Source organism: Bombus vancouverensis, chromosome 14, assembly GCF_051014615.1.
Source record: "Bombus vancouverensis nearcticus chromosome 14, iyBomVanc1_principal, whole genome shotgun sequence".
NCBI classification, from domain to species: Eukaryota; Metazoa; Arthropoda; class Insecta; order Hymenoptera; family Apidae; genus Bombus; species Bombus vancouverensis.
In genome coordinates, this window is record NC_134924.1 from 1,776,015 (window position 1) to 1,801,128 (window position 25,114).

A 25,114-nucleotide genomic window follows, 5' to 3' on the forward strand; every position below is an offset into this window, starting at 1 on the left:
AAACGTCATCGACAAGCTGCTCGTTTTGAAATAATTGAACCCAGGATCGACGTGCACGTGCCCGTTTTATTATTTATAATCGCGCTTACGATCGCGCCGATAAAATGGCGTTGATGGATCGTAATGGCGAGAACTGGTGAAACGGTCTCTGCTATATTGTTCACGAAGAAAATTAATGTTCCACGCAATTTTTTCCCCCGATTCGCCGAGTACACATCATTGAAACTGAAATTCATCGAAATAGAATTTGAAGAAATTGCTCATCGCTTTAACCACGTCACACAATATTTATCTACCTCTCTGTTATATATGGAATATTATGAATAACAATTCTAGAAAATAAAAATATATGATTCATCGCAAACTATAAAATAACATCTTCAGCGAATACCTATACAGGCTCGCGAAAATATTCGAACACTTGCAGATACTCTTTATAAATATATTACGCGTATTATACGAAACATTTAAGAATTTCATTAAATAATTTCATTAAGTATCTTACAATTTCTACGTATATTTTCAGATTTAATTCAAACTTAATCAATACGATGACAGTCGTGTCTCCTTACAGAGCTAATGAAAATTCAAGAAGTTTTATATAATACGTACAATATAGACGTAAAAATTTTCTCTGATAAATGTCCAAATACTTTCGTGAACCAATGTAGTTACCGTTTCTATGTCGTTCTTGTTCCACCGGAAGCAAGGGTGACGAGGCACCCGTTGAAGATTTCCCGCGGCGCGGTGTCAGGCGCGAAACCAACAACCCAGAAAATCCGCTGTTCCGGCTACGATCGCTGGGACTTCCGTGGCAAAGCCGGCCGGAATTCCATTACCGAGGAAAATGTAAATATAATTGTGGCGTGCTGACATAACGGCAAGATAATCCGTCGAGCGGAGGCGCTGGCTCCGCAATAAATCGTAATTTATGATCGCCGCGGACAGCCACCCGGTATCGTCGAGAAATTCAAGACCGCGAGACCGAACCGAGAAAGCTCGACTCTTTCTCTTTCTCTCTTCTCTTCTGGTAACTCGTCTTCGTCACTCGCGACCGACGATCATTCCGCGTCGCGCCCTCGACACTCGCTATCGTGGACGGCCTCTGCGCCTGTTTTCTCCGCCTCCTCTTCGTCCAGCCGAGAAACGACCTAGACAGGCTCGAGCCTCGATGAATCTTGGCCTCGCTCGATGGCCACGCTCTCGAACCTTTCGCGCTTTCTCGCTTCTACGATCCAGACTCGAGACTCTCATCCTCTTTCTCTTTAGAAACTTCGTCTTCCTTGCTCCTCACGGATCATCCATCTCTTTTAGAGACTCATCTATAGCTCTCTTCGTCGCTCCTACACATCTTATGGCGTGCTTGTCCTTTTCTATCGTTGGGACTCGCGCGACGTCTGGTCGTTTTCCTCCGGAGCACCAATAAATTAATTGCAGAGATTTACGTATCTCGCCCGTAAAACAGTCAGCGAGAGTAATGCTCGGCCGCTAATTACATAATTATACGGCATTATGTTACAACGACCAATTAATACGTGGGTACAATGACTCGGAGGCGCGCGAGAAGTACGAGCGCGTAAGTCATCGGCTTGCGATCACCACGCCGATAACGGCGCATCTCGCGTCGCCACTTCGACCATCGGCCTTATAATTTATCGTCCGCGTGCGTTTACGCTGTGAACTACGATCCCCTATTTACTATTGTTCTCTCTCTTCTGAACCTGACGTTTCCGACTTTCACATTTTGAACTATGCTCAAATTTGGCTTGTTGCTTTGCAGAGTCGTGCGTTAGAAAATTATTCATGACTAAAGATAGTTTACAATAATTACTAAATTCTTATATCTTTCTTAATCCTTTAGAAACATTTGCAAAAATTTATAAACGTTGATTGGTTGAATCAGTGCGTGTCATTCAAACCGTCAAATAATATTTAAGTTTAGATGCTAAATGCGCATCATTTAAAAAGTTAGTGGATCTTAGAATATCTAATCTATTATAGCAGTTAGTAATTCTGTTGCGTGTAACTGTTCAATGAAACATACAATTATTGTAGAAAAACGTTTAATTTCTTGTTTAATGCAGTGTGCGACATATCCAAATTAAAATTCAGTACGTGATCGCAAATTATCGAAGAATGCCATTCACTAATCATTCGAACCGACACAGCTGTTGACAGATCATCGATCAATTATCGACTGTCTCCGCGTATCTGTTACAGTTCTCATCTGCGCAGTAAATCTTTATTTATGCTTCGTGATAGAATCTTTTGCCAACCTTGCATTCGCATATCGTCGACAACATTTTTAACATCCTTTTTACCTTCTGGCACACATCGATCTTACGTAATAAAAGATAGAATCTGATAAAAAACACGTTTCATTGAAAAATAAGTATTTTTCGTAAATACTGTACACAAGCTGCCTCACGAAATACTTGTACTAATTATTTAGTAATTTACATCGCTTACATTTACTCGTACATATATATATTTTTTCAGATCTGTTGAAAATTTTACCAATATAATCACGATAGTCAAGTCTCATAAAAATGCTAATGAAATTTCAGAATGCCTCTCATAATGCTCGTAATATATTCATAAAACATGTTTACGAGTATTTGAATACGTAGTGAACTTATGCCCATGAATTCCTCCATTTTACTCGCGTTGAGAGCAACAGTATATTTCCAGAAGTCGCTGGATGAAATCGAAAAGAAGGAATCACGCGTTGCCCATTTCACCGAAACTCGTGATCGCCACCCAATCGTCAGTCTTGTTTCGTCACCGATCACGCGTCCCGCCAGCATCTTGTTAGCTCATCGCTTTTCTTCCGTTCGGGGACGCCTTTTGACCCGGTGTTTTCCATCGTCGAAAAGGGGGCGGAGAGGGAAACGCTCGGTTACCAGAGCGGGGGTGGAATATGAGATGCGGGCAAACTGATTTATTTAAGGGGCAGACCAGACATCCGGTTTGTCGAATTACGCTTTAAGAGCGCCTGTAGACGGAGTGGCAGATAAAAACAGAGAGATGAACAGATTGGAGAGAAAGAGAGAGAGCGGGCAACGAGGTGGAACGAGACCGCGTAGCCCGTCGACCCGTTAACCGTTTATCATTGCATCGACACAAGTCACGCAGCCGGACCCTTGCCTGTCCATTTAAAAAACGAAAAAGACCGACGGGACTTTAGTAGGAAGTGACGTCACCGGGCAAGATCCACCTTCAAACCGTGTCGTTCGTCCATGCGAAATTCAATGGCAGATAAAAAATAGTTTAGAGAAGGTAAATGGTACGAAGAAATAGCTCTGTAATATAATACGAAATTATACTTGATAACAGTAACTAGGTGAAGTCATCGATTTTAAAATGGTCGGAGGTGAATGAAAACTTTATTAGAGGTAATTAAATGGTTGGACTGATGTATATAACTGCTTCGAAAGTGATGTGCTCCGTTACGAAGGTTTTATCATCTGTATTTGAAGAGTATTGAAATATGTTTGTGTCTTAAAACAAATAATTTTAAATAGATACTTTAACTTTAATTTTGTAAAACTTATCCTACGGAAGACAGGGAAAATGTAGTCTTGTATTTACGTTTACATTTTCCTGCATGCGTCAGGATAACTTTTTGTTATTTACCAATATGGTAAAAAGTGTGTAGTACAAAGATTTACATAGATATCAACTTCACTTGTCACTTTTTTACTATAAAGTTCTTAATACATATATGTGTTTTATCTTCTCTTTCTTCTTGTATTCAGAAATAAAAAGTCTAGAGAACAAGAAAATGTTTATTCAATGGAACTTGATGTTGATGGAAAACTGCAGGAGGAACCTAGTTACCTTTGACTTAGAGCGATCTTTAATATGTATACTTCGTTTTGTACGAAGTTATATATAGTAGAAGGGAATAAGGTTGATTTAATCGATTCGTCAACACGTTCGGATTAGACTCACCCATCGGAACGATCGTGGCCGACAAGATCATCTTCGCCTCGTAGGTGACAATGACAAGCATCGCCCTTTGTTTCGTACTTGCTGCTAGTAGGAAGCAATCCAGCGACAACCGATGCATTATTAATGTCCCCCTTTCGCTTGTTACCGCTCTTGTACTCGCTCGCGCGACGTATATATCCTCCGTGTGTCCGGGACGAACGATCGCGGGCCCCTTCTAATGAAAATTAAGACGTCCCGGACGAGAATTATGTGAAATTAATTGGAACGTGTACAACCGTGTCTATTCAATTTTCTTTGCTATTAAATCTAGATTAATGACCATGGAGACACGTAAATGCAGATAATGTAAATATAATACAATACACATCCGTATACAATAGAGATATGACCTATTGTCTTTATTCTTAATTCTTATAAATTGCTTTTACTCTTCATCTAATAAGTATTGTGGATGTTTATGTAAGTTTATAATTTGAAAGTAGTAGAACCTAGAATTGGAATTTATTTCACTTTCTATTTATTGTTAGAAGTACTTTGTTAGAAGTAGAAGTTTGTTTATTTGGATGAAACTTTAATTACTCTTCGAGCAAATCAATTCTTGCTATCTGAATCTACTTATTTGCATGCGAATTTTTGTTATATGCAACAAGGAAGAATCACAGATAGTGGGAAGAATTTATGTTACTGTATTTTGTTATACTGTATTGAGTATCACGTGTGACGTACATATATGGAAGCGGGACATCGTAATCCTGTTAAGAAAAGCAATAAAGACACATGCATATATAGTGGGAAGAATTGATTAATTCCACATAAACTCCAATAATTATTTATACATTTTACTACTGTATTTTATATATTTTCCCATATTATGTACATTCTGTATAATTTTTTTACATTCAAACATCCCATGAACACATAAATATCTACAATCTACTTAACGCTTTCAATCAAACTCATGTTTGCAATATTTTCTATCGTTACAAGCTTACCACCCACGTGAAGTTGTAGCCATTACAATTCTATACAAAGCACGCGAATCGAACGCCATGGCGCCTCTACTTACGTATCATACATTGCAACTAAAGTACAAAAGCTAGAATATGCGATTATTCCGTTGCCAAAGTAAAGTAGTTTATATCTGAGAATTCCGTTAGGTTGGTTCGCATGGAATTTCAATGATTCGTCGTATCTCCAAGGTGAATCGCAGTGACGACGATCTTTTCCTCGGTCGTGCTTTCATCAGCTTCATCGTCGTCGTCGTCGTCGATGCGTGCACACGTGAACACGTCCTCGGGACGCAGGAAGGTCCTATAGATTTGACCGTGTAACGATTTTAACCAGATACGAGAGCGACCAATCGAGAGAGGGAGACCGAGTCGGTACATTATCGCGAAGATGATGCCTATGACAGCATGTGGGAGTCAGCTGTCACTCATTGTTGCCCTGGTAGACGTGATATATCCAGACATTTCGCTTCGTGATACCGACCTGCCTGGAATTCTTATCCTACGACCTCGAGCCACGATCGATACTGTTGCTTTTCGCGTAAACAAATCTGCCAGGGTAGAACGATCCTGCGTGATCCCGTGATTTCTTTTCTGCTTAAAATTCACTGATAAATAATATACACACGTATACGACTTTAATAAAGAAAGGGTTAATAATGCGATACAAATGAATGAAAATGGTATTTACTTACGAGGGTTGAATATATTCTATGTGTATGCTTCGAAATAATTTAATGGTTAGCATTCGTAAAGTGAATTTATTCGTTTATTAAAATAAATATGAGTAGTCGATCAAATAACAAGAGGTTCAACGAGAACGACTACTCGAGTCGAGTGTTTCGTTTCCCAGTCGTGTAGCAAAACTTTCTTTCGATCAACGACACCGTGAACGCTAACAAAATAATAATTCCATTCTTACATTACTCATGCTGTTTCGATTCTCCAACCACTATCTATAATACGTATACAACGCCCTGTCTTCAACATGAATTCAATACCTCATTACTATACCAGTCCTTCCTCTTCTTACAATCTCATACCAGTAAGTAAAAAAAGGAAAGAATATAATACGTCAAATGAGAAGAAGAACACTAGAAATTTCCATGTACATATGTACATACAATGGCTGCGAAAGTATTAGCGCATTCCCTTATTTTCCAATGAGTTAACTTTTTCTTATCACGTTTCGTTTCTTTATTTTCATACTATCAAATTTTTGCAATTACATGAAAGGATTACTAAATAAAGCGAACTTTGTTATATTTGTGTTATGTAAATGCTACAACAAATGCAACGATGTGTCGATATTATTTGTAGCCATTGAATGTACCATACGCGTCCACGAACGAATATTCAAAATACATAGTCGCCAATCCGGAACAGCCTGAACGAAGCCCGAGATCGAACGAGACATCGAAACGATCCGAAATGGAACAATTAGGCTCCGGTTCAAAGAAACGTGGGCCTCGTGGTCGCGTATTCCTCGCACGAGGGGCCGGCAGGCAATTTGCCGCGCGTATTTTCCCGAACGGGCAGGTTCGCGGCTTCGTGATTATCACACAGCTACACCCGCGGAATAAGCGAGCGTACGCTCGAGAATATTCAGCGGTTGGCGCGAGACCGATTCGTAGGACGCGCGCGTCGTCAAATCGTTTATGCGATGGGCATTTTCGAGGAGTGGTACGTGTGCTCCGTCTTTAATCGAGATCGAAATCGGCCGCCGCGGCCTCGTCAATGGTATTCCCCGTGGATGGGCAACGGTATTGCGCGCGTACGCCTCGAAACAACCCTTCGGACGTGACGTTTGTTTCGAGTAACACCGAAGAAAGGGACCTTTTCGAACTCGATGACCGTGTCGTTCGATGCTTCGTGGCCGTTTCGTGTGTTGTTTTAATGTAGTGTAAGAGAACTGTGTATCTGAGCGTATCATCTGATCGTTTTTTGTTTTGTCCATTACAGAGGCCACCCTCCTCGTCACTTTCGTACCCCGGTGCGGGTGGTAATGACGACGCACGCAGCCCCGGAAGCGGGGGCACACCCGGACCTCTCAGTCAACAAGCGCCCGCAAGTTTGGACTCCTCGGATCCCGGTAAGCACATTGATGACTCTTTTTTTTGTTTGTTAATTGTACGAGGGAACGTAGCTATTTATGTGGCAAATAATTTTATGAAAAGCTGCCTTTTTTCTATGATCGATTGGTCATCCAAGATTGTTGAGGATAGAAATACCGGAGTGTCTTTTGGTATAAAAGTGTAGAAATTAATCATGTAAATGGTAATGTTTAATAAATACTTGGATATAATAATTGCTAGATAATTGAAAAAGTGGCCTTTAGTTAAAAATATAGTTTGAACGTAGTATGGGGTTAGGTTCGGAATGAATAGTACTTTCTCTTGTATCGTGTTAAGTGTGTAATATTAGCATTTTAAGCCGGAGCAATCTTCGATATAAATTGCTGGTTGGTAAACATTGTCGATAGTAACTATAGTACAAAAATCGTCGTATATTTAGTATGCCATTTCTACTAATTCGATAAGAATCCTAACTCAATTCTGTCCTTAATTCAATTACGGTATCCCCATTTTTTTCTAAATTTTTCTTTAAATCTTTTCTCTAAATCCAATGCGTGACCTTTCTTTGCTGTTCGATTTTGAAGCTTAAGCCGAATTTATGTACGCGGATAAAAGACGGGGATGAAAACAGCGTTCGCCCGTCGTCTTCTTCCAAAGTGGAACAGTGCAAGTTCAGCTTTACGACTCCTTCAGTCAACGATTTTCCACACGTTTGACGATAAAAACAAACATTTTATGATGTCTATCGATAAAATCGTGCAAATTATTAATAAAACGGAAAATTGATAAAACTCGAATTCACTTTAAATTCAATTCTTCACTCTACTTTCACGACATATAAATTATGTAAAGAAGGAAAGCGAGAGAAATAAAAGACAAATGGCTCTTGTATGTAAATAAAAGATGACGGAATTATTCGCCTAATCGTCGACCATCGGCAGGTTTGCAATCGACGTTTACCGAATGTTTATCGATCGTATGAAGATTCACTCTGTAGAAGTCGACGGATCGTGAGAAGCATTCGAACGAAGCGATCAACGTGGATCGATCAACGAAACGCGAAGTGGGTCTCTGCGTGGACGAGAGTGTCAGCGTTCTTCGGGGTTCGGCGCGCTAATGACAATATCACGCGACAAGCAACGGCTTGATGACAATCAAGATGCGACTCGTCGAGACCCCACGGACCTTCTGCACGCCCTTCAAATTTTACGAACACCGACTCGCGCGTCAACACTATCAAAGCCGCGGCAACGCCAGCGTCGGGTCTAATGAGCAACCCGTCGCATTGGCGTAATGTTTCCCCTCGTTTTTTTTTTTTTTTTGCTCTCTATGAATTATCTTCAAATGAAAAATTTTCTATCGAAAATGGACAAGGTTTACAGAATTTTTTAATCGAAAGTTTAATCAAAGAAGTTTAATTATAGGAACTATCTGATTTTGTACAATGGATATAATATATCTATGTATCTTAAAGGTGGGAAGTTAGATCCTATCGATCCAGTAAGGACTAGAGTTTTGTTAATGGAACATTTGTAACTTTTTTCCCAATCAATTTACGTCGTCGAATAGTGTTTTTTTAATATGAAAGGAAATTTCAAGGATTCGCTTCAATTACTGAGTCGCTATTTCTCACACCTACGTATTTTACAATTTTATGGAACTAAATATTTATAACATTATAATAAATTATTAATGGATTAATCCGTGAGTCATCGAGAATACTCCTGTCATTTGAGTTTCTTAAGTTAAGTCCCAGTTAACGTTTCTAATTCGTTCTTCTAAAATCGCGAGCTTCCAATATATTCCATTCATTCTAATACAAAATTTCAATTCCTATGTCGACAATCTCGTCATCAGGATTGCAAACAGTTATCACAAATTTCACAAACGAACAAAACGTTCCGCTTTATACATACCTTGCTAAACATCCAAACCACCTGCTGACGAACTACCCCGTTCTTACCCTTTAAAATTTCCGGGTACATTGGTAGTTTGAAGCAAATTTGCCTCGATTTTCACGCTGCTTGAACACAAAAAAGAGCGGAGGACAAACCAGAATAGAAGCATTCCGCGGTGATGAGGCGCGCCAATGGTTAGCGCGGCCGGGTTCAGTCAGTCACCGGAGGGTACACAAGTTCACGACACCATCCCATAAAGATTCATTAAGGTCCGCCCGTCTCACTATATTCGCTGTGTCGTGGCAGCGTTATAGAGCCGCGTGGCGTGCCAGTTCGCTCTTGTTGCGTGTGTATCGTATAGGTGTACTCTACTCGTGCTCGTCCTCTCACTTTTCTGCGTGCTCGTGTAAGTACACGTCACAGTCAAAACGGTTGATCAATAATAATCAAAAGCGTGCGTTGCGCTGTGTCGATCGTAGGAACAACTTGGGAAAACGGTGTCGCGAGTTCCTTAAGCCGTTTCATCGTCCTCGATTAAACTCGTAATAACACGTCGATAAGGTGGTCCATAGATTGCAATAATGTCTTTGTTAAGAGGTTTCTTTTTCAAATGCTCTATCTTAATTGGAATCTCACGCGATTGTGATTTCTTGATGAGAATTCTTCGAAATCTGTCTGTAATTAAGATCGAATTATCGCGCCTCGCGAGCATTGTTCAATATATGATTAATTAAGATTGTGTCGAAACGTGTATTTCAAAATCCCGGAATTTGATCGAATTAGTCAACAATACATTTATTAACGATCTTCTGTGAATTAATCGATTCTAGAAATAGTACGTAATTATTATGCAGATCCATACATTTATATTATTCTTATGTGTTACGATGAACGCTATGATATTTCGAAGATTGATTCATTGAGTGTTGCTCCATTTATATTCGGGATGTATATAACGTATTAGCTTTAATTGATGAAAACTAGTATTGATGAAAGAAATTTGTCAAAATTAGATTTGTTGAAATTCGCGTTAACTAGGGAAAATAGACCTTGATGAAATTCGGATTTTATTTATTACAGTAAGAATCGATCCTGCTGAATTTTATAAAGGACAAGTGCGGAAATGAAATGGTCGATGATATAAATTTCGATAGCATACATTTTTTAGTTGAAATGTAACCTAAGAATAGTTACTTGTTCTACGAATATTTCATTAACGATGTGTCTGTCTTTGTCCACTTATAAATAAACTTACTAACCAAACAGAACGCTTGATTTAAAAACATTGATGTCCACTGCAAAGATGTGATATAACTGATTGTACCGTAAGAATTTTTGGAGTACAAATCCTTGATTATTCTTTACTGCCATTTAAAAAGAGCGAACTGCGAAGAACTCGTATTTTTCCAGGAAGAAACTTTTACACGCGTCTGTGGCCAGTGAATGTTCTGAGGAAATTGAGAAACGATTTGCAAACAAAACTTACATCTAACCAATATTACTATATTATGAAAATACAATAAACTCTGAATATTAATTTCAACTACATCGCATAATGTTCATCGAATAATTCTAGCCAGAAGTAAACGAAGCACGTAGTATCTTTACGTTCACCGATGATGTCACGAATTCTTCTCGCTAAGCGTCGACGATTGCCGGTCGCATATTTGTCATCGGCCTTTAAAATTCATCGCATGAGAAACATCGGCCGTTTCGTGACGAGATTTCGATCAGGCACATTCTCGTTCGCGACTTGCGCTCGCACGTTCGGTATTAATTAAATGACGCTAAACGGTAACGCAACACCCCGTGGATCAAACGTCGTCGCGTTTCACCACGATCAGCACGGAAGCGCTTTTTATCCGCGAACGTATCGCCGCGCGAGTTACCTTGTTGAATATCACGATCTTTATCCCAATGTGACGCGGTCAACAATGAAATCACTACGATCGTAAAATATTATCCAACGTAATACATATTGAATCTTTTGCTCGATCCGGGTGAATCGAGGATATTCAACCGGATATCGATTTTAAAGGAAAGATTCTTCGCGAGGAGAATTCTAAGACGATGAATTGCGAGAAGGATGTCGTAGCCGCGACCTCGAGGAATTTTCGCGCGTAACGTAAAAGTGGAAACGGCCTCTGCTCGCTGAAACGCGGCAATCAGCAAGACTTTCTCCTCGATTCGCCTCGATCGCGTGCTAGAGCGAAGAAATTGTTTCCTCGTCGATAGATTTAACATCGACGTCTTGACTTTTCCAAGATTAAAATGGATTTGGATATATAGATTTATAGTATAAACGCCTATATACAAGATTTTGATTGTATAGATCTATAACTATTTTATTGAAAAATTTCTTTAAAATCTTCATCCTGAACATGCATTTTCTTTTAGTAAATATTAAAAACGTTTCTAGTTCTATTGAGAACCTCTGTTAAACGTTGTTCAGCGAATCGATTCCCCTCGGTAAACGAGGTAGCGGGCCGCATGCTATTCTCTCGTTAATCCTCAATTACAATATTGTTTATACCTCAAACGAGCTGGAGAATCGCATTTCTGGAAAAGCACGCCGCCTTAAATTGTCCGTGCACGCCAGTGACCGTTGCGCACGGTTTGTTTGTCGGAACGAGCCTTTCTATATCTTCCGATCTCACGTTTCCATCTCCGTTTTCTCTTTTCTTTTCTTCTTTTTTTTTCATTTTCAAACGATGTCACACGGTTACGAGCTTTTTTCACGATGGTATAAACACCTCCGACCTCGCCCACGCATTTCTACAGATCGTATAGAAACTATACGATTCGAACAGTTCGCGTTTGGGACACGAGTTCGTCAGGTTACCTAATGTCCAGATAGCATCAGTCTCATCGAAGTTGTCACCGACGGACAAGGCATTTGCTCGGCGCCCATCGAGGCTTTTCTTCGTCGTTTCAGCCCTGTCTATCGGCCCTTTTCGTCGTTTCCCTCTGGTCCCGTGGGCTCGTTAACGTGCCGGCTTGTTTGCCGATAGATATCATCTTCGACGAGGTCTCTCTGTTGCGTTGGTCTTGTCCGCGACCGTGGAACCTCTCTGGTTGGACCTAATTTCTGTCGAATGGAGGCTTAGATCGTAGTATCTATCCCTTAAACGTATTCCACGACTATTCGTCTAGGTATAGAAATGCGAACCATTTGGAAATAATTATTCGCTTTGAGATTACGAAGCAGTCGGTTCAATTTCATGCCTCGTACTCCGTTTCTTTTTCCCATTTCTTCATTATCTAAATGAAACAGACGTTCGTGAGTCACAGTTAATTTTGGCGTGCCAGTTCTTATCGACAGATATGGATATTTCTCGAATGGGATAAGATACGGCGCCGATGGTCAGAGATTGTATTTATTCGTTGGTCGACGAAGATGAGTTGTCGATCTCTTTGACAAAATAATTTCTTTATCTGGACATTATTTATCGTTTTACGTGTCACTTCGATTCTTTTACAAATAAATCGTATCGTATAATAGTTAACGAAAATTGATTTGTTATTATTAATTGTTAGTTTCGTGATTATAGAAGTTCCTAGTTTAGGAGACGACCCGATTAATATATTTGAAGGAATCTTGATTTAGATTCGTAATTTTGTAAATTAAAATTGACTTCGTTGTTTGTGATGATTTTGTTTTAATAGTAAATGATTTCTTCGGCTTGACGAAATTATATTCGCTCACGGGTATATCGATACACGTCATTGGGGCGGAATATTTTTCCAGGACACGATGGAAACGCATGTCAGCGTCACGTGGGAAGAGCGCAGCCCGGGCATTAACATATCGTGTCGCAATCGCTCGCGGATAAACACGTTCGTTCTCTCGTCGAGGCTAGAGGAGATTCTATCTCGTCTAGCTGGTCGATCGCGATACGTCCTCGATGAACAAAGCGTTCCTTTCAGTCGAGGAACTGTTCGATTCTTGCTTTGTTACACCTCGTGAGAAATCGTCAATGTTCGCAATAAAGTTTACAACGTTTCGAACAGTTTATATTTCATCAATATATAAACTTCTTAAACGATCAACTACATTTTTTTGTAAGTTTCTTCGTTTTGTTTCCCTCATTTCTCTTCAATTGTTAAGAAATGATTTGTTTCTATAAGTTAAATATCCTAGGGCAACTCAAGATAAGTTCATTTATTATAAGAAGGAGACGTAGATAAGAGTAAATTCTACGCTTGTATCATCGTGTTCCTCCAAATTCTAAGTTTACAAAGTTGATCAGTATGGTTCATATAATTCACACCTACTAATATAGACACTCGGATAACTTTGTACGAAATATATTCATTGTGGCTCAAACGCGATTAACAAAGATCCCAAAAAACCAAACGATTTAGTTCAACGTCCACTTCTAACCATGCGATTAAATACAAACTCCAATACAACTATCGTCAAACGGTCCGAAACTTCGATTCGATTCTCCGTTTTCTTGACCGGAGACCGATTGTTAGAAGGGGTTCGTTAGCTTAACAAGACGTCGATCTACGATCTAAAGCAGCGAACCGACGCAGACCTCGAAACAATCTCCGTGAGTCTCTATCGATCCCTCTATCTGCTATGTGCGCGGCGACCCATCTGGGGCCCCAATGTGAAAGGGGACCCATTCCACCTCCGCGCCCGATCGTTTTTTCCTACTATCCTCGGACTTTAAACAGTTAGATCGACCCTCTCGATTCGGCAGGAACGAGTCCTGTCAACGGAGGGCCCGTCCTCGTCGTCCTCCACTCTCTTCCTCCTTCTCTCCTCTGTTGCTGTGTAGAGTCTTCCTCCGGTAACAACCTTCCTCAAGCTTGCTGGGACTTTTCGTGCTTCTCGTGGAGATCCTTAATCGACGGTTCGTCGACTCTGTGGTCTCTGTCCCCTCTGGCCTGGCCCCCTTTCTTCCTCCCTCGTGTCGAAAGAGGGAAAAAGCCTGGGGACCAGATATCCTCCGGTTTCTGACAACTATCTGGCCGAAGACGGTTGAAGAGGCACGGGGAGGTTGGGTGAAAGAAATAAATGAAGAGAGAATCGAGGAAGAGAGGCGAGAGATACAACGAGGGACGAAGAGGGAGGGGTGGGAGCGTGTTAAAGCGTGTACGGGGACCAAAGATCACGGAGAATTCCTGGAAATCGGCGCATGTAGGAGAGGGAGGCAGAGAGAAGGAGGAAGATAGAAGTAATGAGGCTGATTCTCTGTTTTCTGTGTTTTCAGCGAGCGGCGGTATCGGCTGGTTATCGGGGGCCTTCTTTTTTTCCTTCTCCTTCTTTTCTTTTTTGTTCTTTCGGCCTTCGTCTTTCTTTGTCCCTCTTAGAGTTCTGTTTCACCGCCATCTTCCGCCCCCGTATTCCCCGAACGGTTCGCCACGTCGTGCCGCGCCGCTATCGGGGTCCCTCTTTCTGCCTTTCGAGTTTCCCTCGCGCGGCATAATGAGGCCTTCATGTCGTGAACTTCTGCGCCTTGTAACCCCTTTTTCATGCTGCTCCAGAGATCTCGGTGTCCTGCGTAAAACCTCGTCCCCGGATACCGACTACCTTTCCGCGTGTCTCTGTTAGCTGCCGTTTAGAAATCCGCTTTTAAAGCGAGAACTCTGTACTCCCTTCTGCTCGAACGACAAGAAAGTGCTAGTGGAATACATTAATATCATAAGTCTCATCAAATGCATATGACAATTTTCTTATTACATATTGCTTGCATATTGTTATCGGTTTCTGATATTCTGCTGTATGAGGTATAGCCAGAATGACTAGTTACGGTGATCATGCAGATTGCTTATTCGTAATTTTATATTAATAGTATAACATTTTTTTATCCGGTATATTTTATTTTTTAGCATAGTCGAGTAAGTTTAAGCTACATTCTGGCAACGATAAGTAAAAATTAGTTCGTTTCGCAGTTTATGCGTCCAGCAAAGTATGGCCAAAATTCAACATTAAAATGCTTGCAGCGAAAACAAACGTTTCATCTATTACATTATTTTATTGGATGAAATAAGAAATGAAATCAATAGGTTAAAAATTCCTATAAATTCTAATTATTCTTACGTGTACTATACTTATATTCAAAATGTCAAGCATATTAATGTTGATCACAAGCAATTTATACTTCGTTCATTCTAAACATTCATCGTATGTTTCATTTATAGTAAATGTTCATATCCGGAATAATCAGTGCTCAGAGGGTTAAGAATATTCTCAAGATACACTTCGTATAAATACACATCTATCTACAGCTTCTCTTTGCCATTCTTCTAAACAAAATTTATTTCGATATTATCTTTATCTTAATTGCAAGTTTCTCCATATGCAAGTACTTTCCTGGTTCATATCCCATTCGAAATGAAAAACCGAATCGATAAGCGAGTCTTACGGCACGTGGTGAACGCAGATGTGTTTTATGAAGTGACGCGAGAACGCGTACAAAGTTTACGAGGCTAGCTGTAACAAAGCGGCGCGGTTCAGGCATCACGACGACATTGGAGTTAATCGACACGTTAATGAATAATAAAGTCGCGCGTCAGCGTGGTCAGCTATCGATGGCTCGCGGGACAGTTCGATAGCCGAACATGACAGCCGGTGGAACTCTCATTAATATTACTGTTTACTATGCCTCTAATCGCAGATTTTTTCTCCGTTTCATACCCTCCCATTCCTCACGCTGTACTGTCAGAGTTCATTGATTTGAATAATTCTCGTCTATCGCGCTTCCTCGCTGATTTCTCGGTAAAACGTTAGTGCACGGTGCAGCAAAAATTCTCTTATCGAACGAGCGAATCGCTGACCGCGAATTCCTCGATAAATCCTCTCACTCGAGATTCCGACCCGAGTGCAGAATTAGTCTGCTTACTCGTTACGTACCTTCTTTTCCCCTGCAATTACGTAATATAACGTGCGTATTTAATTATGTAATATAATTACGTAATATTCAACCTTGGTTAGACGTCGTTCGGAATAAACGCGATTATCGTTGCTCTGCAAAAGTTCTTGCCGATAATGTAATATCTAACGATAGAACACGAAAGTGATCGTGCGATGCTTGTGCAACGATAAATCTCGCGAGGCTGAGCGTTCCACGGATCCGGATTGTCCGGATGGATGCGTGCGATAGCGCGATCCCCGCGGTTCGGTTCGACTAATAAAAACACAGCGACGGATGAAAAAGTGACGGGGCGCGAGAGGATCGCAGGTGAAATCGGCGATGGTCGAGCTCCCGGCCGCTCGATAATACGGCCATCGATACCCCGGCTAGATTTGGCAATCGCGCGTAATTGCATCGATATTTCACATAAGCGGCTTAATTGATTTTTCTCTCGCTGGTTGGCCGGTTGGTTAGCTCGGGTGTGAGAGAAAGAGGGAGAGGGAGAGAGAGAGAGGAGGAGGATCGAGCAGGGAGAACGAGAGAGCCGTATTTACGACTATTTTTAAATCAGCCGGAATATACGGACGTTTATTAGGATGCCGATGAAACGGGCCGCGTGAAGGTAAATATTCTGAAATTTGCTGCTCGCGAACGCGGCAGATAAATAATGCAGCCCACGTGTATTTAGTTTTGTTAATTATTGCCGCTGTTACCAGCACGCTCTCGATATCGAGAGAGATGCTCCAGCGTTTGCGATACGGATACATTTGGGGTTGCATCGATACGAACAACCACGCTGTTTGATTAGTTCACTGGGTTTATTGAAAGAATTTATCAAGTGGTAGCAGAGAATAGGACTCGCTTGTATGAAATTCTATTCTATACTGGAGGCATATAAGGAGTATACTTGAAACGAAGGTTTATGAACACACATTTTTTGAGATTCCATCTTACGTGTACGTGTCTAGTTGAAAAGAAAACTAATGGCGATGTAAGGGAGATTAGATGAAGATGATTACACGTGGAAAATTTCTTCCCGCTGCTTGCAACGTTCACCTATTCTGCAAGATTTTAAAGATTTACTAGTTCTTGCTGATTCGAGAATCAATAAAAAAAAGAATTAAAAATTGAAAATTCAGTCTCTCTTCTGATACATAATTATAACAAGTTATCTGAGAAATTTCTTCAGGGGGAAATTCAACCCCCGAATATTTTATAATTTGATTTGTCTTACTTCGTTAAATAATGAATCCAATTCAATGTTCGTTTGAGGCAATATATTATTATATTATCCATGTCTATTATCAAAGACATTTTTTTAATTGATTTATAGCTACTAGTTACGTATTAACAAATTACAGTGACTGCTAAGGGACCTAGCAGTTAAAGTAGAAACCAACTCGGGAAACGTAATATTTATTACATCTTATAAAATATCTCGTCAGGAAACAGAAAAAGAAAACTAGGTACAGAAGATTCCACTAATTTAAGCTTCGAATAACCTTCTAAGAGACAGGTGGCCTAAAAACTTTTGACAACCACTGTACATTATCATCGATCGACGAGAAGATGGTCGAAACCGGAGCAGAAAGTCGAGAAGGACGCGAAGATCGGGCTAAAATGTCGAGCAAGGTCGCGTGCTCGTTCGCGGAACCTCGTCCAATTTCGTGTTGCCGATTTTTGCCCGCTTTGTTGCGGATCCTTGCTTCCGAGAAAGGAAGTCCACGGTGTCCCTTGGCGCGTGTAGCGTTGATTAACACACAATGTGACAGCCCCCCGGGAAAAAGAACGTGGATCGCGCATGTGTTATCGATTCATTGGCGAACATCCCCGACGACACATGCACCTGTACATCCCGCGACATCAGTGTCGGCAGCTTTGATCACGATCCACGTCTGTTCGCGATCGCGACGCTTTACTCGCCGCTCGTCGTTAGAAAGTATAATACTCGAGCAAAACGCAGCAAATAATGAGGCCTGGTTTTTCTTCGCGCCGGGACGCTCTTCACGCTGGAAGTTTCCACTTCGATGCAGGTTTTTTCCCGCGATTTTTTCATTTCTCATAGGGATACTCGTGTTACGGTAGTTTTCAACCGGGCAGCTTTCTTTCGTATCCCCGCGGAGAATGCGAATTGGCTGGAACTTGGAAACTACGAGGACTCTTCGTGATCTTTGAAGGGACGTCCATAAAATACGGTATAATCTGTTAGCATAATTTACTAATGTTTTTAATTTTTATATCTGTGCTTTGATGAAAATATCTGTGCTTTAATATCAATCTTTAGTATTAAATCGCTTACTGTGTAGTGACGTCCGAGACCGTGGTAGTTTAAAGGTGAAAAATACAAGTCACGCTCGCGATACGCGTTACAGGGCAAACTTAACACAAATCAGACTTATGGCCTGCATATAAATCCAGCAGCGTGTAACTGAACAGTTTCTATTTCAACGCGTAAGAAACTTTCTCATGTACCGTACCACGTACGATTACAAATTAAGCCTACTGCAGTTTTCGAATTTTTGTAAGTCAATTTCGTGCTCGCATCGAAAATCAAATCATTCATTCTGTTCACGATAAAAAACATGAAAAGCTATTTGGAAGTTACATATTCTACTCATCAGGAATTATTCGAACAATTTCAAGCAATAATATATGTTTCAACATGCTACTTATTTGTAAAAACACGCGAAGGAAAGGAATGTACATCAGCAGAATTATTAACGGATAAATGAACGGACGTAATGTATACATTAGCAGCACAGAACATATTAAGAAAAGAATTTCCTCCATTACATAGAGAATTCTGGTCCAAAACACGATCTCGATGGATTCTCCGTGCTATCACGGCGCAAGCAGGATTCGCGGTTGAATCGAGCCATGGATCAAGGCCTGGGGCCATTTTTCACCGCGACAAAGCGTTTTCTAATGACGCCGGATTAGCCTTGGCGACGGCGATCAGGCAGGATCACGCGATCCTCACGACGGAAAGCCAACGACGAGTGATCTGTCTCCATAATTTATTCCGTCGCGGTTGAGCACCTCTGACCGACAGCTGTTCCGACCACGTAAGATAACCTAACTCGCCTTTCTGCTCGCGTGCGTGCGTATTGACGTAGCAGTTTGGATTTTTTTAAGTCGTCAATGCCCAAATGGCCGCCGCCGTCGCGCCGTCGCGGCCTAGCTCCCTTTGATTGTCTTCTCGGAAGCACCGAGATTCTTTCTTCCTGTCAGCCGGTTAGCAGATCGGTCACGAATTACCGTGAAACTCTGTTCGCTCCTTGGACCACGGGTTCTTCGAATCGTTAAGTTTCAGAATAGAGAAAACGTATGGTCGAATCGATCCCTCAATGAATGGAGAAACGACAAAGTGACGAACAGTTGTCTGAAACAGGAGAAAATCTTTGGTAAGAGAGTATTATTTGAGAATTTGACGAGAAGATTTTTACAAAACGTTCTGTCGATTCGTCAGTGAACGAAAAAACTAAAAAGTGACAAATCTTGAGGACGAAACAGAAGGAAATTTTTCGTGAGAAGATTTCCATTAAAATATTTTAGGGGTTGCTTTTCCTAATTTACTAGTAAGAAAAACAGACAGGAATTTATTTTTCACTCGTTCTCGATGTTGTTAAGAGAAGTTCTCATGAATTTCAAATATCCTAGGAAATGTTAGTCGTCGTTGTTGATTTGCTTAATGAGGCAAATGATAGAACGATGTCTGTTCGAGCGTTTAGTCTTGCGGTGCATTTCGTCTCGCCGATTTCCAATTCCGAGCATAGGTTCTCTGTACGAATTACCTTGAAACAATCTTTGGATATAATTAAACGAATACTTCGAATAAAGTCCCCCAAATTCGAGTATGTACTTATTAAATCAAGCAACGTTCAATAAATATGAGAATTCTAAACGGTTTTGTTGGTTTCTAGGTACTGTACTTGAATCGAGAAAAAAACATTAATCTTTTCTGATATGAACGATGTTTGTAATAATTTGTAGATTCTGACTACTCGAATGTATAATTATCTAAAATGTCGAAGAATTTGATATCATATTTTGTATTATGAACTAAAACAATTCTAGAAGATTTCGATTCTATACAGCCTCTAATAAAAATAAGTAAAAGAAGGAATACGTGTGTTTCATCTAGTCTATTTACCCGCGTGAAAATCGCGTTTCCTACGAGCTCGATCAACGTCGAAGATGTGTTTTGCCCGTTTTATCGTATGCTAATGAACGGAGCGCACAGTGACGCAGATGCGGTCGCTATTAATATAATTAGCATAGCCAGCTCTCGCGACTGGGGTTATGCAATATTTTTTTCCCTCGAACACGACGCGGAGGAAACGCGAACTCGCTGTCTCGCGTGCACGCGAGTTTTATATGGTAATTAGGGAATCGATTGCGAACGCTCGAGCGTGATTGCGATCGCGGCGCGGCGGCGGTCTCGAATCGGTCGCCTTACGCTCGGCCGGCTGGTTCGAACGCTAATTAGAGTCGAAATCGGAAAATTGACCGTCAGCGGTATCGGCTCGCTTCGCTGAAACGATCCGCGTTTCCCAACCTCTCTCCTTCTACTCGTTCCCTTCGCTTTGAATAAAGGGAAAATGTTCCGTTACAGAGGGTGGGGGATGCTTGGTAATTAATCGCGCGCGTCGAATATAACGTAGAAACTAGAAACGAAATGCAGAAACGCAACGGTTACGGAGGTGATGTCGAAACATCAATGAGCTTTTTCATTAAACGTTGAGGATCGTAAATCGTGATAGATCTCATTTTAGAGCAAGGGCGACTGATACTTATCAAATATAAATATAAGTATGTTTCCTGAAAACCGTCACTGATATAAATTTAAGTAGTGTCCTGTTTTGAAGCATTCCGAATTTTTCATGCAATTAGCATATAACCGACTTGCTGTCCAGCATAGAACTGTACATACCTATATCATTATATTTTTATTAAAATAAACGTACTTACTGATTATGGAAAGCTGACGGTGCATATTCTTCGTATACGATAAGACTTTCGTTTTCAGTTGTTTTTTTAATCATACTGCGAACGAGCCGAATATCGAGCTTCAAATATCGCATATGAAAGAAAATATCGCGTCATCTTGTTTCTTTACCAACAAAATATTCATACGCAGATCGAGAAGAAGATGAACAGCTTCCTCTATTTTCGACGAAGTTCCAGAATCAAGATCATGCTCGAGGTCTTCGCCAAAGTTTAAGCGAGCCACCTTTGAACTTCTCGCACGTTGCTCTTTATCTCGGCTAAATAAACAAGTTATTCCGTCCGATCTGGCTGGTCCCCTCTCGCCTGTCTCTTTTTCACACGCCTCGAGCCGATATTCTTGCGGGCAAACATGCAGGCGTGGCGCGAAACGCGATGAAACGCGAGCGACAATGGAGGCTGTTGCAATTGCCGCGACGATAACGCGCCGGCTGGACCGTGTCAACGCTCTCTCGTCTCGTTATACAAGAGAGAACAGGCCGGCTGGGACTTTGATTTAACGATTTCTTGCGGTATGCTGCTTCCACGCGCCCCGTTCCACCGCTACGAATCGTCACGGATACTTAAGACGCCGCTCATAAATCGCGCCGGTCCTCGAGGGAGTCCTCGCGACACCTCGTCGAAACGTATTCTTCTGGAGTTTATGTCCGTGCTGGCAGTAAAATCTTATCCTCGAGAGATAGCGGCGTGCTCGCGACCAGTGCCGTTCGATATCCACCGATTTCTTCTTTCCTTCCGGAGAAATACGCCGATCCTCTTCGACAACTGCCAGTTTCGTTTGTCAAACGTGTTCGTAAATGTAAATGATGGTTTTCCGTCTTCGACATTGTGCAAGCGTTGGAAAAAGTATACATTAGCTGTTTCTTTTCTTGTAGTTTTTGCAAAAGTTACATCGTTTTTCTATGTACAATAAATTGGGAATTGCATTTCTGTATTCTAACATACAGTGACTACAAAATATTTTACAAAGTGTTTATCAGCTTCTTAAATATATATACCTTTTTCACAATATCAGTTATTTCATCCAGCAAAATCAATTTTAGGAGCGTACATAACCCATCCTCGTAAGGCAACATCCACTATCACCGTATCCCGAAACGCATCTCGCTAGAACCTCTCTGAAACTTCAAACTTAATCTTTTTTCACTCAATTTCATCAACTCTATCCGACTCGCCGTATCAATAAAAGGAACCAAGAAACGGAAAACAAATTATAAAAAGTCGATTTAGAGAAACGAGGACCAAAGATCCACCCCGAAGAAATACGTTGACTGAGGCAGCCCCGTGGCCGATTTCTGGCAAACCCCGGGAGGAGTCGGCTCTCGAGGCGCAAACAGCATTTCGTTCTAAGAGAGTCTGAGTCGCTCTAAGCTTTTCCGCAAGGATTCACCGGGTGGGCAAGCTTGAGTGGCCACCCCTTTTACCGTCGTTCTTTCTCCACCGGTCTCGCGTGTTTTCCTTCCCCTTCTTCCCCCGTCCTCTTTCTCTTGCTCCAACGACGTTCCCCCAACGTGGAAAGAGCCCTATCTATGCTTCTATCTTGTCTGCATTCCTTGGGGTATTACTCGGACGGGCGTAGCACGATTTTCCTCCAAGCTTCTTCGCGAAGTCGACGCTTGTTCCCGCACCTCTCCACCTTCGTTTCTCTTCGCGTAGCGAACATGGCTGGCCCGCAAACTCGTTCAAATCCCGATGCGGCCCCGGGAACAGCGCAAACCCATTACGGATTCATCGTGCGCCATTAGCTAATTCTTCCCTGCTCCTAACGTCTTCCTTTCCGCGCTCCCTTTTACCGTTCCCGCTGCGGTTTCCCTAGGCGTCTTACTCTGTGTGTTTTCCTCGCCTACGTCTTCCTCTCTCTCTCTCTCTCTTTCTCTCTCTTACTCTCTCTCTCTTACTCCTTCGCTCGTCTCGGTCTCTTATTCCTGACTCGGCTTCTCTCCCGAAGGAGCTCTTCGTCAGCTCTTCTAGGACCCCCTTTCAGCGAGTCCTTCGCAGGCTTCCCGAAACGCGAGAATGATTCGACGGTTTGGAAGCTAGCTCTTTGTTTCCACGAAAATTCGTGGGATTGGAAGGGTTTAGTTCAGTGGAATTTAAAGATGGAATTTCTTCTCTTGTTGGTTCTCGGAATCCTTCGATTTTGAAATTTAGATGGCACAGGTACATAGAAAATGGACTTGTGAGAATGGATTTATGGATGGAAAATAATGGAAGAATTAGTAGATTCTACGAAAGTATTATTTCACTTTCGTTACATTGAAAAGAGTCGGATAGAATATTCGGAAATAAACTACGTCTAATAATATAATATCCATTTATTTTCTCCATTTATAAAAATTCGAATAATCTCAACGCAGCCACCTGTGCACTCAATTCGGTTCCGCCAGCTCAAAACCGAGCGAAGCATATATCGCGATGCCCATAATCAGACCATAGATAGAAAATCAGCATGGAAAACGAGAAAATAAGGGAACGAACGAAAGGGAATAAAGAGCGACGACTCGTAAAGATGCGCGACGCGGCGCGAGTAAACTCGACTCGTCTCCTGTGCGAGACGCATGCTTTAGCATTCGCCGGAACGAGCGAGGACGTGCCAGATTTTCCATCGTGTGTACGACCATCGAACAAAATTGCTTCGCCGTGGAGGAAAGATCGGCAACGGTCGGAGTGTAGAGAGGGAAGAAACAGGAACGCACAGGGGGTGAGTAGAAAGGGTGGCCCCGCGCGCGATGGAACGAAAGTGCAGTCACCCGGAATAAACGAGGAGGAGACCCGAAGTTGTTGGTCGAAGTTCAGCGAGTAAGAGAGAAAGAGAGACAGAGAGGGGTTGGGAATGAGTTTGCGTCGCGGCGGTGATGAAACTTTGCCGTGACGAGAAAGAGGGGTTGTCACGCCGTTCGCCTCTAAAACCCACCCTTTCGACCGATTCGCCGCCATTCCTGCCTTCGCGAGGCGTTTCTGCTTTTAAACGAACGACCAGCACCGTTGCTCTCGATTTTTCCTCGGATCGGTCGAGATACTTGCTGTTTGCTCTCTCATTGGCGGATCGATGTCATTCGAGCGCGTTCTTCGTTTGCTTTCCAGGGCAAAATTGGTAATCGAGAGCTGCATCTGTTGGTTTTTTTCTACTCTTCTCCTTTGTGCGTTGAAAATTGGAACGCTTTGCATCCTGATCTCCGTGGTTTATTTATAAATTTTTAATTTTTTATCTAATTTTATTACCATGGTATATTACATTTATATACAGTCGATCAAACAATTATTCGTCCACGTTATTCAACACCTTATGATATTTCATTTAATTCTTTGTGGCTTCTATATCCGCACGGAATAGAATTCTGTGTACTTTGATTTCGTGTATTCATTGATTTATCTGTACGCAAACCGAGTACGGTACGCGGACGATTACTTATACAGTCGACTATATGTCAAACTCCTGTGACGTATCTGAAACTTCAAACTTTCAAGTTGTTATCGTGGTCTTTATAATTTGAAATTACATCTTTCAAAACTCCCCGGTTGGAAGTTTCGTTCGAGAATTAATCTTTCCGGATGAAAGAACACTATCGCGACGCTTTATTTGAAATCATCCTTAATTTCACACCCCTAATTTTCTGAAGAAAGATCCCCAGTTTTTTGGCCAACTAAAATCCGAACTTTCTCCAATATGAAATATATATTAGATACCAGTTGGACAGAGTATTAGGATCGCGATTAGGTGATCTTCAACAAAGTTCTCAACATCGCTGACGTTCCCAAGGGTTTTACGATGGACCACACATTACGACTGAAGGGCGAAGATACCTCGTGGTCGTGATGCATGGATATAAAGAGAAGTATGACATATTTTTGCGAAGATCGTGCGTGTGAGCACAGTCGAGCGCGAGTACGCGTCTACGAGTGTCTAAATATAGAGCGTGAGTCACGGTAACGCGCGGCTCCGAGAGGAGAGGAGAGGAAAGGAGTCGTGCAAAAATACAGAGGCCGGAGTGTCGTCCTCTTCGCCTCGTCACGAGGAACTCGTGCACGTAACCTCGAAGTGTCCCCGCATTTTCTGCGTTCACCTTCTCCACGCTTTCCGCGTACTTGCGCGCTTTCCGCTTGCGATATGTCTTCGGATCTTCTCTTTGGATTTACACTTGAAATCTGTTCAAGGGGAAATAGTATGATATTTGGAAACGTTTGCATAACGTTGTTGATAATTTAATATTCCTTCTTGGTTTCCTGTAATTCGAAGAAGTTTTACAGTCGATTTTCAATCCTTTCATGTAGCATTGAATAAATTGATAAAATATAGAACATAAATT

General features: G+C 41.5%; 1 protein-coding gene across 5 annotated transcripts in view; it reads left to right on the forward strand.

Moving 5' to 3' along the window:
* The window catches only part of hth (Meis homeobox homothorax), a 502,786-nt gene that overhangs the window by 142,499 nt on the left and 335,173 nt on the right, over window positions 1–25,114 (forward strand). For all 5 annotated transcript variants that reach the window (XM_033336883.2, XM_076624521.1, XM_033336882.2 and 2 more), the window contains exon 7: window positions 6,924–7,053. In XM_033336883.2, the coding sequence (XP_033192774.1) occupies window positions 6,924–7,053 (130 nt within the window). The remainder of the gene's footprint in view (window positions 1–6,923; window positions 7,054–25,114) is intronic.